The sequence below is a fragment of the Propithecus coquereli genome, unplaced genomic scaffold, assembly GCF_000956105.1.
Source record: "Propithecus coquereli isolate 6110/MARCELLA unplaced genomic scaffold, Pcoq_1.0 Scaffold110, whole genome shotgun sequence".
Lineage (NCBI taxonomy): Eukaryota > Metazoa > Chordata > Mammalia > Primates > Indriidae > Propithecus > Propithecus coquereli.
Genome location: NW_012134970.1, coordinates 287,143 through 306,803, shown reverse-complemented (window position 1 = coordinate 306,803; position 19,661 = coordinate 287,143). Strand labels below are relative to the sequence as shown.

Here is a 19,661-nt window from a genome sequence, read left to right as displayed (position 1 = left end):
CTAGGAAATACACTGGTGCATTTTGTTGAACGAAGCTCCTAACAACCTTAGCAACTCTGACGTTTATTTAAAATCCAACCATATTTGCTTCCTTTCTCCATTCTTGATTTATACAGTGAATATGAAAGGGGTTACTGTGTTGTGAGAAGAAACTAGCAAGAAAGTGATAGTAAATGTTATATCTTGGCATCAGTTGGAACTACCACAAGTTACATGCAATTTAAGGATATGGACTTGACCTTTATTTGAACTTTGCTCCATTTCTCAAAAGAAGATGTCAGCAGGGTTGATGAACTTAATAATGGTTCAAAGTCATAACATACAAGTCTGTTATGAGTGATGAAACCTACCAGTGACTTCCCTGTTTTAGATAGCGTTATGTAGTTGAGTACACATGGAGAAAATGGGTGACCAATCACAACCTTTGATAGGAGGCAATAGCCATCTTCACTGCTCTATAGGTTACCATTTTTTTCTGTCACAGGTAAGCCAATCCTCTTAGGGTATTTCACATTAAGTGAAACATAACTCTGTCAACAGTGAAATTCTGGTTCACAAAAAACGGAGCCGGTTTCTTCAAAGTAAATACTGTTTGATTTCGGTAATGATTCTTTCTTCTTAACCCAGATCTATGTGCCTAAAAATGCATCGCTCTGATCTGTATTTATTTGCTCCAGGTTGGGACATAGTACAAAGTCTCGGGAAAGGGAACATTTATTTTGGATTTTCAACAAAATTCCACTGTAGATCAATGAACACATCAGTGACCTAGAGTTAGAAGCATCCTCTTTATTTTCATATGGTCAATAATGACTTGAAAAACCTAACTTGCCTTATAATAACTGGCCTCCCATCTTTCTTCCTTTCAGGCCATTCTATATACCAATGTCCAATGTGTCCTCCTAAAGCCTAGCTCAGATTGTGTCATTCATATCTACTCTAAAACCTTTGACACCTGCCTCTTATTTACAGAACCCAGGCTGTTCAAGTGGCCGACTGTGCTCGCTTAACCTGTTCTTCCAGTTTTCCAGTCATCCCTCTAAATGTATGTGTTCTACATTCCACAAGGTTTCTTAAACACCACAGGTGTTTAATATATGTTAGCTGAATACAAAGATGAAGGTAATTTAGAAAATAAAAGCACTGTCCAAATAAAATATGCTTGTTCATAAAGGGACAGTAAGATCTGGAGATAAAACAGATCAAAAGAAAATCAGGCGGAATAAATTACTATCATTTTTCAAGAAAACTGATTTCTGGAATGTAGAAACAGGAGTATAAAAGAAAAGTCACAATACACAGACGTTTATACTTATCATTTAAGATGACAGTAATCCCACTCCAACTTTGAATGCCTCTTAGGTGAAATTTGAGAAATGAGAACTTTGTAATAACTGTGCGAATTCTGGTTCTAGGATATCCAAACCAGCCAAATTGTGAGCCATTCTGCAGTGGATAACATTTAAAAGAAGAAACCGTAGGTGGGAGTAAGAAAAGAAGGTATGGCAGATGGCAGACGAGGAAATGTTCTTGCAGCAGCATTGGGAAAGAGATTTGGTGAGGAAAGAAATTAAGACCAGACTCTCAGAGCCCACTTGGGTGTTATGTGAGAAGGAAGGTGTATGAAGACGGGATGATGGATAAAGGACCAGTTCCCAAGTCAAAAATCCAGAAAGTCTCTAAAATTTTGAGGAGGAGACACAGGAAAAAAAAAAAAAAGTCTCTTGGTACATGCACTACCTACAACACAGAACAAAAAATTTGTAAGCATCTTTTTAAAACTACAATGGAACAAGACTGAAGAGCAATCTAAGGGATAGCAAACAGAAATGAATAGTTAAGAGCTATTATTTCTAATTTAAGAAGTATAAAATGAAATCAATAATGTCTTAAGTTCCTTTGTTTAATTTTAGTAAATAAAAGATATTTATAAACTCTATCACACGTTTACTCCTCACCTCACCTACATAATCCTGTTTTCCATATAAAAGCTTAAATGCCGTTAAGTGCAAATCTCTTACCATAGGAGACTTCAGTCTCCCCTAACCTCAGATCAGTTTACGGTCTCCAGCTTGGGTTTCTTGCTTGAACAAGAAGTAGGGAATAATTAGAAGAAAGTTTAAATATAGGGAATAAGACCAATTAAGAAAGGAATAAATACAAGGGGAATAGGTCATGAGGAAGAAAAACCTACAATTTCCCAAGTATTTTATACATTATTATTACAGAAGACAAATTTTATTTTCTCACTTCTAAGATAAGAAATAAACAGCCTTAAATTCTTCGGTATACATGGCTCTCTGGAAATTACTGTTGAGGCAGCCTGGAATGTTTATAATGAATCTCAAATATATCAGCTGCCAGAATGACTGAAATTAGAGTCCTTCTAATTCTCATTTTATCTTGAGAAACTTTTAAAAGGATAGGGTACCAATAAACTCATCTTAAAGGATTCACATTATAAATCAACATATTAGGTTGGTGCAAAAGTAACTGTGGTTTTAGCAGTGTTGAAATTCGCTATTTGATATTGTAATACATTCTTAAATAAATGTAGCTATATTATACATGATTTTGATGCGCTCTTCTCGCTTCATGTTTCTTATGCTAATGACTTATTACTTGCTGTTTATTTTATATTTATTTTAGACTATGGAAATTTATTTTAGACAAAAAGCAAATTCCAGTGATTTTCTTATTTGCGTTCAAAATGGGTCATTAAGCAGCAGAGACAACTCGCAACATCAACAATGCATTTGGCCCAGGAACTGCTAATGAACATATAGTGCAGTGGTGGTTCAAGAAGTTTTGCAAAGGAGATGAGAGCCTTGAAGATAAGGAGCATAGTGGCTGGCCATTGGAAATTGACAACGACCAATTGAGAGCAACTGTTGAAGCTGATCCTCTTACAACTACATGAGAAGTTGCTGAAAAACTCAATGATGACCATTCTACGGTTGTTCAGCATTTGAAGCCAATTGGAAAGGGGAAAAAGCTCAATAAGTGGGTGCCTCATGAGTTGACCAAAAATCAAAAAAAATCATCATTTTCAAGTGTCATCTTCTCTTTTGTATGCAACAATAACGAACCATTTCTGGATCGGATTGTGATATGCAATGACAAGTGGATTTTATATGACAACTGGTGATGAACAGCTCAGTGGTTGGACCAAGATGAAGCTCCAAAGCACTTCCCAAATCCAAACTTGCACCAAAAAAAGGTCATGGTCACTGTTTGGTGGTCTGCTGCTGGTCTGATCCATTGTAGCTTTCTGAATCCCAGCGAAACCATTCCATCTGAGAAGTAGGCTTAGCAAATTGATGAGATGCACTGAAAACTGCAATGCCTGCAGCCAGCATTGGTCAACAGAAAGGGCCCAATTCTTCTCCATGACAACCGCGTGTTGCACAACCAACGCTTCAAAAGTTGAACAAATTGGGCTAAAAAGTTTTGCCTCATCCACCATATTCGTCTGACCTCTTGCCAACTGACTACCACTTCTTCAAGCATTTTGACAACTTTTTGCAGGGAAAACACATCCACAGCCAGCAGGATGCAGAAAATGCTTTCCAAGACTTCATTGAATCCCAAAGCATGGATTTTTACACTACAGGAATAAACAAACTTATTTCTCCTTGGCAAAAATGTGTTGATTGTAACGGTTCCAATTTTGATTAATAAAGTTGTGTTGAGCCTAGTTAAAATGATTTAAAATTCATGGTCTGAAACTGCAATTACTTTTGCACCAACCTAATATTATTTACATAATGCCTAAAAAAACCCATACTCTTTTACCTTAAAGTTAAAGGACACCACCTTCTTCTTCTCACTCTATGCCAGTGGGGTGACTTGTAACTAAACTCCTGATGCCCCTGTTTCTCTTATTTCATGATAAGATTTAGACAAGTAAAAAATAATAACGCAGTGAAGGTTCACACCTAGGTCTGTAACTTCAGGCCCATTTTCTTAACCATCAATTCACACTACCTACAGGTATTACTATGCGATTATTATGCAGGTACTGCTATTACCATTATTACTATTATCCCACTGAATAAAAATACTAAAACGTGAGGGCTCACAGCCTCTGACTGAAAAAAAGCATTTGGGTTATTACCTGCTTAGCTTCTTCCTTTCTGCAGAGAAGGAACAAAACCAAGAAACACGGATATATTCTCTTGAGAAAAGCAACCAGAAAAGAATTATCACCACACTCCCCAGGGGGCTGCACAGGCAAAGAAGCAGGAGCCCAGATGGCAAGGACAGGAAAGAATGGATGACAGAGAAACCTTTTTGGGTAGATGCTAGAAGTTCCTAGGAGTTCTGGATGCTAGAAAATAGAGAGGGCGGGAATTTCAATGAGTTCCATGTATATGAATCTAAACCCCGACATCTGAGAGCCATCTAAGTAAATGCTGGCATCCTTTTTAGGCAATGCTTTTCCAAATGAGATACCAGCTCAGGCCCGAGCCCCAAGATTAATTACAATACATAATTAACAGATTTCCTAATTCTACTAGTTAACCCCATGCAGCTAAAGAATCTGATTTTAATTCATCAGTTCTTGAAACTAACTTATAAGATCCAAACCATTATTTTAAAAAACTAAATAAATTCTCACTCAATTTACCACCCTTCTCAAGTAGGAACCTGCAGCTAAATTACTGTCATTTAAATGAGTTCAGCAGCTACATTCAGGGCCTATTGGCTGTAGAAAGAGAGAGCAACTGACCAAGGCCAAGATACTGACCTCTGGTGGTTTTTAATAAAATTGCTTCACATTTACATTTGACATTATGAAGACTTTTCCAGGCCTTTAGAATGAAATAAAGGGAACCATTTTAAAAAGAAAAAGATGATATTATTCCCAGGATGACTTGGGTATAGCACTTCCTGAAAGAAAGATGGATGGACTAGACTCCTTTTTTCTTTGCACTCCCTTGATTCTGTGGAGTTGCTGAGCAGGCAAAATTAATCCTCATATGAGCCACCAGATTAGATACAGAGTATTTTGCATCTGCTCAGGAGATATAGGATCTAGACCTAGCTCAGCTGGTAACTCACCATCAGGTTTGGATAAGTCACTTCACTTTTTTTAGACCTTAATCTCCTCCCTGTTCACCACCTACATGCTTTTATTCTTCCCATTCCTTGACCATTCAGGACATACATCACTAGAAGGTACAGAATTTTTCCTTTAAGCCCAGATGAAGGCTTTGAAAATCAACTGAGTTGATGTGGAAAATCTGAGTGGTGGTAGAGGGAAAAACACCAGAGACACCAACCCACAGACATTGGGTCTGCCTTCCCAATTACACTCTGAGTTCCTAGGAGGTAAAGGTTATCCGCATCTTTTCCAGGTCCTCCACACATACTAATAAGATATGCTAGTAATTAAAACTGTTTACAGCTAAGTAATAAATGTTTAGTGAATGATCTCAGTCAACCCAACTTTACAAGACATTTTAAGCAAAACACTCTGCCCTGGTTTATTTTGCTGGTCTTTCCTGGCTAGTTTGTGGTATACTAACATTAATATTTCAGTTTCAAATGTCTGCTATTAATAATAATGGATTTTAACACCCGGCATCTATGTTGGTTCCTGCCTTCTATTAGCATTAAAAATAAAGCATACTTACAGTAAAGTTTCTGGTATTATATCATAGCATCGACTGAGTGATAGGTGTTGGAGGTAGTTGAGCTGGTAAAATTCCTGAAAGCAGTCATTCTTTAGCATGACACTATCACTGTAACAGAGCAGAAGAAAAGATATTCAAAACCACCCATCAATTGTAGATGGAGAAGATAAAAATAAGCTACTGCTTAGTTCCTTCAATTCGACATTAAGATCCGTTCCCCATTTAATGAGAAATCCAGATTTTTCAACTTTTGATCTAAAATAAACAAACAAAAAAATACCTTAAGTCTAGGTGGACAAGATTGGGACATCTTCTAACTAAAGTAGAGACATCTAGGAAAAACAAACAAATATGATGGTCACTATTAAATGAGGAACAAGACAAAGATATTTGCTGTCACTACTATCATTTAACATTGTGCTAGAAGTGTGAACAATGCAATTAGAGTTGTACACTATTAGAAAGATTATATGATCATCTTGGCATATAAAATTTTCTACCCAAAAAACCCAAGAGAATCATGTGAAAAACTACTGGAAATGTAAAATGACTGGTTAACAACAATCCTTAGCTTATCTATGTATCAGCAATAACTGGCTGGAAAAATAATGGAGAAAAAAAATCCCCTTCACAATAGCAAAAAGCAAAACCAAACACTAGAATATATACATAATATATTATAAAGATGGTACTTTAAATCAGTGAGGGAAATCATGGATTATTAAAATATTGCTACCAGCACTGGAAAAAATTATTTCTCCAACTCAAATAATATATCCAAATAAATTTCACGTAAGTTCTAAATGCAAAAATATGGGTAATTACTTATTGAATCTTGGGATAGGTAAGGCATTTTTAACATAGAAGAAAACATACAGGTAATACATACTTAAATTTATTTATTTATTTATTTTTACTCCCATACTTAAATTTAATATATAAAATTTTTAAAACAAAGTAGTAACAGAAAATTGGGAATAAGTGTTTTCAACATTCATTAAACAGAGAGTTAAGTCTTATACATATAAAGAGGAAAGAAAAGATAAACAATAGATTGTAGGCAAAGAATATGTAACAGTGGGAGGGCGAGGCAGAAGGATCGCTGGAGCTCAGGAGTGCGAGACCAGCCTGAGTAAGAAGGAGACCCCGTTTCTACTAAAAATAGAAAAATTAGCCAGGCACGGTGGTGCATGCCTGTACTTCCAGCTACTGGGGACACTGAGGCAGGAGACTTGCTTGAGCCCAGGAGTTTGAGGTTGCAGTGAGCTATCATGACCTAGCCTGGGCGACAAGAGCAAGACTCTGTCTCAAAAAAAAAAGAAGGTGACAAATCTAATTTGTAAAATACAGATAATAAAAATGGAACAAAAACTATGAAATAAAATTAGAAATGTAGTTTTTCAGCCATCAAATGAAAAGAAATTCTATTATAAAGCAGCATCCCCCCACACCAAGTGAATATTTAGCTTTATGTACAGACTCAGAAGGCTGAACCGATTTGTTTTTTTTTTTTAAAGAATTCAGAGCCTTACACATTTTGCCTTTTGGTTCAGTAATTTCACTTTTAGAAAAATACAGATGTGTGTGAACATATTCAACGTAACAATAGTTAGAACAGCCTCTCCTTCAATTAGTTTAATATAGTAACCTCATCCATTCCATGGATACAGTGCTAACTGTTGTTCTTAAAAAGTTTTTTGATAACATTTCATGACATGAAAAAATACAAGGAGATATTGTATAGTAAACATAACAAAATATATACAAAGTTCTATAATCTTAATTTAGTCAAAACCCACACACACAGACTCAAATTTACACACAAATGCACCCACTAAAAGAAAGAGAGAAAGGGAAAAAAAGGCTGGACAGAAATATACCAAAATGTTAGCTGCGGTGATCAAGGGTGCTGGGAGTACAGGTAACTTCAGAATTTGGAAGAAAGTCATGTGAGCTACTTTCTATTCAGAAAATGAATCAATAGATGTAAGTTATTTAAAACAACAGGCAAACTTCATTAACGTTTAAGGGTTTTTTTCCTTCTCACAGCTGTATCTTCAACTACATCTCTTCCCCTAAATCTTGGACTTGCATTTTGAACTGCTTCAGCATACCACTGGGACATGGGACAGGCATCCAAATTTATGTCTAAAGCCAAATGCTCAATCTCTCCCCTCAATCTGCTCCTTCCTTAAAACCTTTCCCATTTCAGTAAGTGACAACTTCACAAATCCAGTTGCTTGGGCCAAAACCCTTGGAATTGCACTTAACTGTTTTTCTAACATCCCACGTCCAATCTGTCATCAAATCCTATTATGTCAGTTTTCAAAATGCACCCCGAATCTTATCATTTCTTACCACCTTAAATGTTACCACCCTAATCTCCTAACTGGTCTCCCTACTTCATACTTTCTCCCCTACAGCCTTTTCTCAATGTAGCACTAGAGTGTCTTTTAAAATTAAGTCAGATCATAACATGGCTCTGCTCAAAATACTCCAACAGCTTCCCATCTGACTCAGAAAAAATCCAAAGCTTTTGCCTTGGCTCACAGAGCCCTTAGCTATCTCATCTCCTTGCTCAGTATCAAGGCCTTTTGCACTTGCTGATCCTTTGTTCCAGAATGTTCTCTTACATATCCATATGGATTCCTCTTTCACTTGATCACCTGTTCAAGTGTCCCTTCCTCACAGAGGCCCTCTCTTTGACCACACCACCTAAAAACAGCCCCCTTTCTGCCACATTCTACCTGCTTACTCTGCTTTATTTTTCCTCCTTGCATTTTCACCTCTTTTCATAACATTTATTCATTGTCTGGCTCTTCCACTAGAAAAGTAAGCTTCACAAGGGTGACTTGCCCTGTCTTATTCAAAGCTACATTTCCTGAGTCTGGAACAGAGCTTCATGCATTACTCAGCAAACATTTGTTTAATGAATGACCAAAATATGAAGAAAGTGCACAGTAAAATTTTGAGTGACCGATCATCTAGCCAGCCAACTAGCCATCAACAAAATTAGATACAATCTTACTCTGATACCACCGCAGAAAGAACCAAACACTGGGGATAAAATTGGTTAGTTTCCTTCTCTGGCCTTCATTTTAGCCCTGTCTTCCCTTGGCAGGAAGGGTTAGTCAACAGTAGTTAGTACCAAGTGTCGCTGCTTCCTTCATTTTATCACAAATGGTAGATCCACTTGAGCTAGGAGGGATCTTAGAAACCATAAAATCCAACCCATCACTTCAGAGGAGAGGTGGTTTTGGCCATAGACGTCAAGGTCAAATCCAAGACCAAAGCTCAGTCTTCCAGGACCCTGTTCACTGCTTGTTCATTGCCCCATGGAAAGGTAGTGATGGAGGAAGGGGCAGTAATAACGGCCAACAGTAACTGAACTCTACGTGCCAAGAAGTGCTCCACATGTATTAACTCATCTGTTAATTAACTCGTCTGTTCTTTACTGTAACTCTAAGAAGTGGGTTCTACTTATCTCCATTTTATTGATGAGGAAACTGAGGAACAGATACGTTAAGCAACTTGCTCAAGGCTATCCAGTAAATGTCAGAGTAAGTATTTGAACTCAGGCAGTCTGGCACCAGTCTATGAGTTAAACCAACGTCAGACTATCTTATTTCATTATATATAATGAAATAGTGTGTGCTATTGTTAATGACATAAATGAAAAAATTTTTTATTCCCATTGTATAATTTAAAAACCTAGCACTTCAACTTACACACACTGTCTCTTCACCCTTGTCCTCAATGTGTCTAGCAAGTGGGATTTTATTATCTACTATTTCTGCCAAAACTCAGTAAACAGGTTCTCTTTCTCAAGGAACAAAGAGAAGAGTTTTAAGCCAAATGGCTTAATTAACGGCAGTTCGCCTAGAGCGGTTTCTCAACCTTGCACCCGGGGCCTCAGTTCATTTCAGAAAAACCTTTCAACAAAGTAGTGCGAGATCCAGATGTGGAAATGAAATGTAAACAGGGCACTGCCTTCCCTTCCCTTGTGAATGAACACAGAAGAACCATGAGTGGTGGGATTCCACATGAAGAGGATGCTTGTGGGTGGGAGTTTAAACTCCTTGGAAGGTAATTTGGCAAGCTTGAGAATGATGGCCAATTGTTGACTCTACTTCTAAGCAATTCCACTTTTAAGAATCCATCCTTATACATGCACCCAAAGATTTCTCTTTGTCCATGATAAAGTTGTTTATAGAAGGGAAAAACTGGAAAGACTCCAAATGTCCATTAGATCAGCTGCATAAATCATGGCTTTAATATAAATTATTCCATATCTATTTGATGGAATATCACATAGCCACTGAAAATGAAGTTATCCAAAAAAATAAAAATAAAATAAAATAATAACATATTTACAAAGTATTTCACACACTAGGTCTCATTTTTAAAAAACACTTTTGTACAGGAAAAAGACTGGCAAGATGTTGGATTACAGTGATTTGTTTCCTTTTGTGTTTTTCTATATTTTACATATTTTGAGAATGACTGTGTAATATTAGCATCAGATTTAAAATAGTGTTTAAAGGGAAAAAATGTAGGACAGAAGTATTGGGGCGGAGGGAGTGGTAAGAAATCAAGACATATTTGCTGCTTTTAAGGATCTGTAAAGAAAATGTTCCCCTTGTCTGAAAATGCAAGTGTTTGGAATGGCAGCAGTCCAGATCCGAGTCCCTACACAGGCAAAGGACTCGGATCACTGCCCGCTCGTGAGCCTCTAGCTATTGTTTTCTACAGCCTGATATATATCTTACTTACCAGAGGACACAGCATGTCCTGGAGAAGTAGTTTTCAAATACTACTTAAATTTTAGGATATATTCAGCAAATGTTTGATTCAAATCTTTTTAAGTACAATAAAAACTCTAATAAACAAAATACATATACTCAAATGAGCTAGTACCAATATCAAGACATCAAAATATGGTTGATGTGTGTTGCTAGTTAAAACCGGTTTCGTACAGCCCACAGACTGAATGTTAGCCTGAGTTGGCAAGGTGAAGCCATAAAAAAACTTGCATTTGCAACCGCTTGTCTTTGTAAATTTCTCAATATTATACAAACAAAACAAAGCATAACCAAATGTTAAGCTTTATAAAGATGGTAACTGTTACACACTTCTCCTGACTTCAAATGCCTGTATTCATTTAAACCATCTCATTGCCCTCTTAGACTGAATTAAAAAGTAAAAGTCATAAATATGAACTTTTCAACCTTGGTACTACTGACATTTGGACCGGATTATTTTTTGTGTGCTATTCTGCTGTCCTATGCAGAGTTTAGCAGCATTCCTGGCTTCTACCCACTAGATGCCAGTAGCACCCCTGCCACTGTGACAGACATTGCCAAATGTCCCCTTGCGGGCAATATTACCCCCAATGGACAACCACTACTTGATACTAACCAAATACTGCATTTACTTATTTTTATGTTGGGGTTTTATCTAATAATTTAGTTGATTAAAAGTTCTTCTGCTTAAAAATAAATTGTTTCCAAATATAAAGGTTTCTACTTCTGAATCCTGGGTTCAAATCTTGACTAGCTCACTAGCTGTTCACCTTTACCTAACCCTTCTGGTCAGCAGCTACCTCATCTGAAAAATGGGAATAACACATGCACTGGCTGAAATGAGACAACTTATGCAGAAGAGCACTGACGAGGCGCTCCATAAATCCAATCTGTTATTGTCAGTAAGGTCCCAGTGGCCCAGGCCTGGAAGCTCTAACCTGATTTCTGGAGATTCTTTCGGTAGCCACTAAGATTCAGCTGGGTGATGGTGTCTGATACGTGCGCGACAGCAACTTGCACGTGCTTTTCAGTGAAGTCATAACACCAGGAGAGGTTCAGCTCATCCAATCTGCACAAAAGAGGAGAGTATGAAACCATCACACAGGAAGGTGCTTGCATTAGGCTGCAAGTAAAGAAAATACAAAGCTACTAACTATGCACGGAACCCCTGCTTCTCTAGCAACAGGTACCTTTGCTTACCTGAGCCTGCCCAGTTTGCCCCTGAAAGTTGTCAGTGGATCAGAGCAAAGGCCTCAGTGAATGCTGCCCCCTTCTGGAAATGAAAGGGAGCACCTTCTTCTCCCAACGGCTCAAACTTCACTCCAGGACACGAAGGTAGAAATTCTAGCCGTTATGTTTTCTTTCTTAAGCCACCACCAACCACACAGACTAAGCAATTGCCCAAGATGTTTAAAAAAAAAAAATTGACGTATTGCACTGGGGATTCCTAATAAAGATATGCTGACATTGCAAAAAGCCACTTCATCTTATTGTGCCTCTGTTAACTGAGCAAATGAGGGTTTCAGAGAAAATGTCCAACCATTAAAGCCACTCTCCACTTCCTGGCACTGCTGACTAAATGTAGGAGTATACATTTTATCTCACTGATAAAATTCTTACTCAAAGGCAATCTATTTCCAACAAATCATTAATAAGATACAGGTACAAAAATGCTGTACCACAGAGACCAAGAGATACTTAAAAAAACACACATACACATAGTACTGTGTATTCTATAAACCATGTATCTTACTTAGTAATATCTGTAACTCAATACCCTTTACATGGTGACATTATTAATAAAAGGCGTTATTAATAGAATGGTCCAAATTTATGATCTATATTTACAATGCAACAACTTGATCAAAAACTGTAAGTGAGGTCTACAGATATTGTTGGAAAGAAACCCGGCAGTATAGTCAAGTGTAAACAGATTTCTTTCAACCATAGGTTGATAAACACGCTCCTGAGTTTAGAAAAAAGTTTGGAGGGTAAAGGATTTTACGTTATCCAAATCAAGAGCCTTGAGAATTAAGAATGGCTCAAAAAGTTTATCCAATTCTATTCGGATGTGAGAGATGATTGTACATTTGATACACTAGTTCTATAATCAAGTCTCAAATCTTTCCTACCTGGAACAGCTGCTTAGCAAAGTCTTCAGGGCAGATTCAGAGAACCCAGAACACCCAGAAAGGTTTAGTCGTGTTAAATTTGAGTTCTGCGCGAGATTACTGGAAAAAAAGAATATTGCCAGAGGAATAAGACCAATAAGACACTCTTATTTGATCAATAAACATTTGAATAAAAGCAGGCTAGTGTATGTAAGTGCACAGGTCTTCTCGTAAAGTGAGTTTAAAATTCACATATCGGCCAGGCTCAGAGGCTCATGCTTGTAGTGACAGCACTTTGAGAGGCTGAGGTAAGAGGATCGCTTGAGGGTAGGACTTTGAGACCAGCCTGGGTGACATAGCAAGACCCAGTCTCCACGAAAAATGAAAAAATTAGCCAGGTGTGGTGGTGAGCACCTGCAGCCCCAGCTACTTGGGAGGCTGAGGCAGGAGGATCACTTGAGCCTAAGAGTTCTGCAATGAGCTATGAATCCTGCCACTGCACTCTAGCCCGGGGAGCAGGGCGAAACCCTGTCTCTAGAAAATAAATAAATAAATAAATAAAATCCACATATCATTATCTCTGTGACATCAAGCTTTGCCACAGTTTACTCATCTGTGAAATGGCATTATCAGTACCTTCTCGGTAGAGTTATTAAGATTAAATGATATACTGTAATAAATGACTTAGCACAGAATAAATGTGTAAGAAACATCAATCAAGGTACTTTTTGAATTTAAAAAAAGGCAATGGAATAAACATATATCTATTTCACCCATAACTGGAATTCGCTTGTAGACAAACTTCTACTTGTAAAATCACCAGGTTCTTTTGATTAAATGTCTCTCAAATTTGCCCTCTCTTCTATAACATTCCCAAATGTCCTAACTTAGTGAAACTTAGTGATTAACAGCAAGAATTCTGAATTATTATATTGCCAGGTTCAAATTTTAGTTTGGCCGCCTCCTAACTGTGTGGCTTTGGACAAGTTATTCAGTCTCTCTGGGTCTCATTTTCCACATCTATAAAAAGGAAACAATAAGAACATACTTCATTGGGTTGTGGTCAGAATGAAATGAGAATATACTTGAAGAACTTAGTACCTGCACATACTAAATGCCCCAAACATGTTAGCTGCTATTATATTTTTTATATCAGGTTTCATCTTTTCTCGAACACTACAGTATCCAAACTACCCTAGTTTCTTCTATGTCTGATGGACCCTGCATGGTGCCCAGCCAGTTAATTTTCCAAATTCCAATTCTGACATGTTCCTTCCATTCTCAGAACCACTCTCTCCACCATGCTTCCCTCTTTATAGCCTAACACAGGGTCCAGGCTTCTTACAATGTAGCATAAAGGCCCATTATAATCTGTTCTCTGACTCTGCTCAGCTCCTGTCACTTCCCTCCCTGAGTCTTATGCTCCAGCAACTTCCAACTACTTAAGAGTTTAGAACCACACAGACACCTTCACCTAGGCTGCTTCCTTTGTTCTGTCACTTGGAGATCTCCTACCTGGATATTCTTAATACTCAGCTTAGGAGTCACTTCCTCTGAGAAGGCTGCCCCACCTAAATTTAATTAGGTCTCCTGTGTGTGTTGCCACATAATCACCAATGCATTTAATAAACGCACTACCCAGTAATTATCTCTCTCTCCCATGAATGAGACAGGGACCATGCAGTGTTCATCCCTGTATCTCCAGAACCTAGCATATAGTTAGCATTCAAACTTGTATTGCCTCCATGAGTCCTGGAAAGTTCTGCAGAAGTTGGAGCACTGCACTAGGTATTTTCTATGGCCTTCTAAGGATAGAAGGGCATCCTAGTTATATACGGGGAACAAAATTCATACCCATAAAAACCACTGCCTTTCTGACATGCTCTGGCTGCCACTCACTTGACAACGGGATCCGAAAGCCGCAGGCCTTCCAGGCTTAGATTCTGCAACTTGGAGCACTGAGACAGAATGCCGTGGAGGGTAGACACATCTATGACCGAGTTTGACAGGTCCATGTGCTGTACACGAAAAGGGCTGAATGCAGAAGAAAAAAAAGAGGCTCCATAAGGTGGCTCTCACAGGTACATCCAGATCAATCAGACCCCTTCTCCCCAAATGAGCAGCCAATGACAAAGAAGACCCTAAATACACATTTCAAGTATTGACTATAGTTTTGGTCATAAAACAAATTGCTATCAGCTTATTCTCAGCCTCACTCAAATTCTAGAGGATTTTTGCCAAGTGCAGATGTCTAGAGGATTTTTGCTAAGTGCAGATGCCAATACAGTCCCACTCAGAAAATTAATAAGTGGGTATGATGGAAGTGAGCTGGATGTGGGTGACAAGGAGGTTAAGGCTGTAATGACTGTTTTTGGGAGGGGGGTAAATGGGTAAGTGGCACTGGTATTTACTAAAACAGGGAAGATAGTGGAAGAGCATGTTTTAAAGGGAGGCCAAGTTTGATTTTAGATATGCTAATATTGAAGTAGTTAGAAGAAATTCAGGTGCAGAAGTTTTTAGGTAATTTGAAATTTGGGAGTTTGAAAGAGAGGGCTGAGCTACACATGAGGAACTGAGTGTCCTGGGTATAAATGTGGGTACATAGGACACAGTTTGCCCAAGGACAGTAAGAGTATTAAGAAGAGAAGGCAGCCATAAACATTCATATTGCAAAATTACCAATAACAAAGAAATATTTTTTCAAAATATTCTACAAAACAAAAAGAGGGCACTCTTTTCTGATTGTACATTTTTCCATGATAGGATCTGAAACCCCAAGCTACTAATCTGAAGACTCCTCAGACTTCCATTTATCAGAAACAGGCAGTGGGGAAATAACTAGGCAGCCTTGCATCTGCAGGGGAAAGCTCTGCTTGGCTCCTGCCCAGAGGGACTCACAATCCCATCTACTGAAGACCAGACCTGAGAAGCTAAATGTGCATCTTTAACCCTGGGAAGAGCTTGACAGTAATCCTGAGTGAAATGGGAATGGTGTCATTGACACCTGCGCCAGTTTCAACACAAAAGCTGCATAGCAAACCATGCAATTAACATCCCACACTGGCACAGGCTGTAAGGCTGGATAAAGAACAAAAGAAGTTTTGATCTGTTTGTACCTCAAGATTTAGAAACAGACTTTTCTGGGGATTTTTCTTTTTTACCTGAAATGTTCAACCAATGGTTGGTCCATAAATGATCGTGGGCAGCGGAAGGCAACCACCCCTCGAGACAGCAACCGACCAGTCACGTCTGGGTGCAGATTTTTACCTGTGAGGTCCAGGGTCTGCCATAGAGACTCATCAAACCTAGAAAAGAGGAGGTGGTTAATTTGGTCAGTTGCCACACTGAATGCTAGGGGCCCTCAACAACATTGCTAATGAGGACACAGCTGCTAAATCTTCTTAAAGCACATTCTGAAGGAACTTTTGTTTTTAATCTGACTATAGATTAATAATTAGCTGTGATATTTTTAAAGCACTATTGACTATTTCTTGGTCATATTAGAGAAAGCTTCCATCTTTCTCTTTCTATGTAGAGAAACTTCTATATAGAGAATTAGAGAAATTTCTTCAGACACTATTGACTATTTCTTGGTCATATTAGACAAAGCTTCTATCTTTCTCTTTCTATATATTTCCAATTTAGATGGTTCAATGCTAACATTAGCACTGCGATGATTTAGACCCAGAGAATAATATGCCAGCATTCAATTCGACAAATTTAAAAATAATTGTTCAAATTACTTAACTGATTATTACTAGGTGAGTAGGTTCAAAACTTCTTAAAGGATACCACTTGCTGCTTTTGTTATGCATAAACAGGTTACCATAGTTACCTAACATGTAAATACTGCTCAAGGAAGGAAAGTTAGCACTATTTTATTATAAGATATGGCTGTCATAGATACCTACTGGGACAAAGTAGTCATATTTTAGCTGTGCTTTCTAACACCTTTTAAGCTTAAAACCGAGAGCACTCAGTGTGTACACATATGTATGTATGTGTGATGTGTGTGTGTGTATGAACTAATGTGAAAGGAAATGGTGAAAATTTATTGGATTATGGATAGTGTTTCTAAAGCAAATGGGAGGATCCAAAAATGTGCTGAACACCACAATAAGGGAGTTTTAATATCCACAGTTGAATTCAATAAAAGAAAATGTGGAGTACAAGCATATGAGGGAACAGTTTAAATGCTTAGGTGTATTAAAATTTTCTTTTTAAATAGTTCTTAAAAATAAGTGGACCACTGGCCAGGGTTATAAAATAATTACATCACAAAGAAATTGTCAGTGTGTGATTTGACCCCTATTATTTAAAAAGTAGATTGTAAATAAGAGATTCTTAAAAGACTGGCATGCTTTTATATGTTTCTCTCGCCCAGACTCAAATCCATTTTGGCTTCCAAGGAACTGATACCAGGTCAGCATTGCTCTGGTCTCAAATCTCATGCCAGATGTTTCCTCTTGCAGGGAGGTAAACTATAGCCTAACCAGCATTCAGTAACAATATGGGAAAGGTTTTGGAATACTCACTTTCTTCCCAAATAACATAGATCTTTAGGAAGATGAATATATCACAGGAGGATGGACTCAGGAGCTACCTGAACCCTAAACCAAACATAGCTAGGTACGGTGCTACAGTTAAGGCTGTGGAGTTAGCCAGACCTTAGATTCCTCCTTGACTACTTATCTCTCAACCTACTGCTCCTGGCCCTGTAGTCTCCGGGTCTCTAAAACTGAGATGACACGAACACAGTCACTTAAGGTCATATGGGGGATTAAGCTGTAAACACTGCCTGGCCCATAGCAAGTGCTTGATAAATGTCAGTTATTACTTTTATGACAACTAAGATGGAGATTAATGGATTCTGGGGGAGACAGATGTAGGACAAAGGATACAAAGCAGCAGATATGTAGGATGAACAAGTCTCAAGATTTAATGTACAACATGAGGACAATAATACTGTACTGTAGTCAGGATTTTTGCTAAAAGAGTAGATTTTAGGGGCTTTCGTCACACAAAAAATGGATACCTATGTGAGATAATGGATATGTTAATTTGCTTGATTATAGAAACCAATTCACTTATATATATCAAAACATCCTATTGTACATCTTAAATACATACAATAAAATTTAAAAAAAGGATGAATAGATTCTGCATGCAGAGGACTAATGCACAGCTGGTGGAAAGAGAAAATCAAAATGGGGTTCCTTGGGCGGAGGTAAGTGAAATGCATCAGCATCTCCAGGTGTGAAAATCTCTCTGTAGCTCTTCCAAGCAAACAGCCCATGCCTGTAAATACCGGCCACCCTTGAAGGCAACAGGCTCCTGCTGTCACACAAAAAGAGTTCTAGATATGTGGAAGGAAAAGCCAGATAGACGGCCTTTAAATACAAAGCAAACAATGACCGGGCATAGGATGGGGATGAAGAGGGTAAAAAGTTCCAATTGAAAATAAAGTCTTTTTCTCACTTCAGGCCCGTGACTGCCTTCCCAGCTCCCCAAGACTTTCCATATGCAGCTCACCTTCCACACCTGAAAAGTGTTGCCAAAAACCCAGCAAAAACATTGCCAAGGACTGCCCTGTGCTGAAAACACCCACGAGTGAGGCACTGCACCCGCATCTTTACATTTCATCCTCGTAACTGCCCTATACTGGAGGTACCATCAGCCCCATTTTACATTTGGGGAGACTGAGGCTCAGAAGCATCAGTTAATTTTCTCAGATCGTGTAGAGTGTATATGGCAGAAGCTGGGTTCGCACTGGGGTCTAACGCCAGAGCCCTGTGTTCTCTTTCCCCACCATGAGCCTGCTCAGCCCACTGGTGAGAGGAACAGTCGTCCTCATGCACCTCCATAACTCCCCCCTCTCTCAGCACACGGCCTGGCCTAGTCCCCATCCAAGAAACATGTGCTAATACAGGGCAAAGAGGTTTTCAGAAATGGATAAGCTCACACCTCCAGGAGACCCCTCTTCCACTGTGAAATGAGGACACTAACTAGTAATAAAAGCAGGAAGATACTCAGTTTGCTTTGTGCTGCTGCTTTTTTCTTGGTTTTTAGTAAGACCAGAACAAAACAAATAACCTTCTTCTTTTCTTCCTCCCCTACATATGCCAAAGGGGTGAAAAATACTTACGCTAGGCGATACCATCTCTTACAAACACTGGAGACCTTTAGCAGCTCAGGGAGGCACAGACAGGAAAAGATGCCCAAAAGCAGCTCGTCCGGAAGAGAGTCCCATGAAACACCTTTGAGGAGGAAAAACATGGTTGCCCATCACCATTCTCTTACCTTCTCCCATCCACTGAGGCTTTCTAAGATGTAAAGCAGGGGTCCCCAACACATGGTGAGTTGTATAATTATTTCATTATATATTATAATGTAATAATAATAGAAATAAAGTGCACAATAAATGTGATGTGCTTCAATCATCCCAAAACCATCCCCCCGCCCAACTCCTCCTCCCCGGTCTGTGGAAAAATTGTCTTCCATGAAAACAGTCCCTGGTGCCAAAAAGGTTGGGGACCACTGATAAAAAGGATGCACAACATTTAGCTTGAAGGGGGATTTTAACACTAATTGAGTTACTCATCCTCTCAATAATTTTTGTATTCAACCCACTGTCTATGTACCTTGAAGCGAGCACCACACTTCTCCAGCAAATGAGAAAGGAGAAAACCAAGGATATTTTTCATATCCTTCTTCCTTTCCGCTCCAGCCGGCCAATCGCAGGCAAGGACGGTATTGGCAGTGGCACGGAGCAAGTCCCCACCCCTCTCAAGTGTCCTACAATGATGTCTAAGATACTGTGATGCTTCTGGTTGCTAAAGAAGGCTTTGTTTCTCTCTGATGGACTCCGTGGTGACCTAATTTTAAAAGGCAATTGAAGCTTCCTCCCTCTTCTTTCGGATGTGCAGAGAGCACACTGAAGTCAATTTACTAGAAACAGCAATATCAGAAGGGGACTCTCATTTCTTAATTCAACAAATATTTACTGAGCTCCCACTGTGGTGCTAGGTATCATGTTGAGTGTTAGGGAAAGAGCAGCAAATGAGACAGACAAAACATTTTACCTTCACGGAACTTATATTCTAGTGAGG

At 38.6% G+C, this 19,661-nt stretch overlaps 1 protein-coding gene across 1 annotated transcript in view; it reads right to left on the bottom strand.

Moving 5' to 3' along the window:
• Nucleotides 1–19,661, bottom strand: part of SKP2 (S-phase kinase-associated protein 2, E3 ubiquitin protein ligase) — a 30,936-nt gene that overhangs the window by 798 nt on the left and 10,477 nt on the right. Inside the window, exons 3-9 of the mRNA XM_012649908.1 lie at nucleotides 18,698–18,809; nucleotides 15,714–15,857; nucleotides 14,452–14,586; nucleotides 12,574–12,672; nucleotides 11,380–11,510; nucleotides 5,920–5,971; nucleotides 5,640–5,747 (exon numbers count right to left, since the gene is read on the bottom strand). Of these exons, the coding sequence (XP_012505362.1) occupies nucleotides 5,640–5,747; nucleotides 5,920–5,971; nucleotides 11,380–11,510; nucleotides 12,574–12,672; nucleotides 14,452–14,586; nucleotides 15,714–15,857; nucleotides 18,698–18,809 (781 nt within the window). The remainder of the gene's footprint in view (nucleotides 1–5,639; nucleotides 5,748–5,919; nucleotides 5,972–11,379; nucleotides 11,511–12,573; nucleotides 12,673–14,451; nucleotides 14,587–15,713; nucleotides 15,858–18,697; nucleotides 18,810–19,661) is intronic.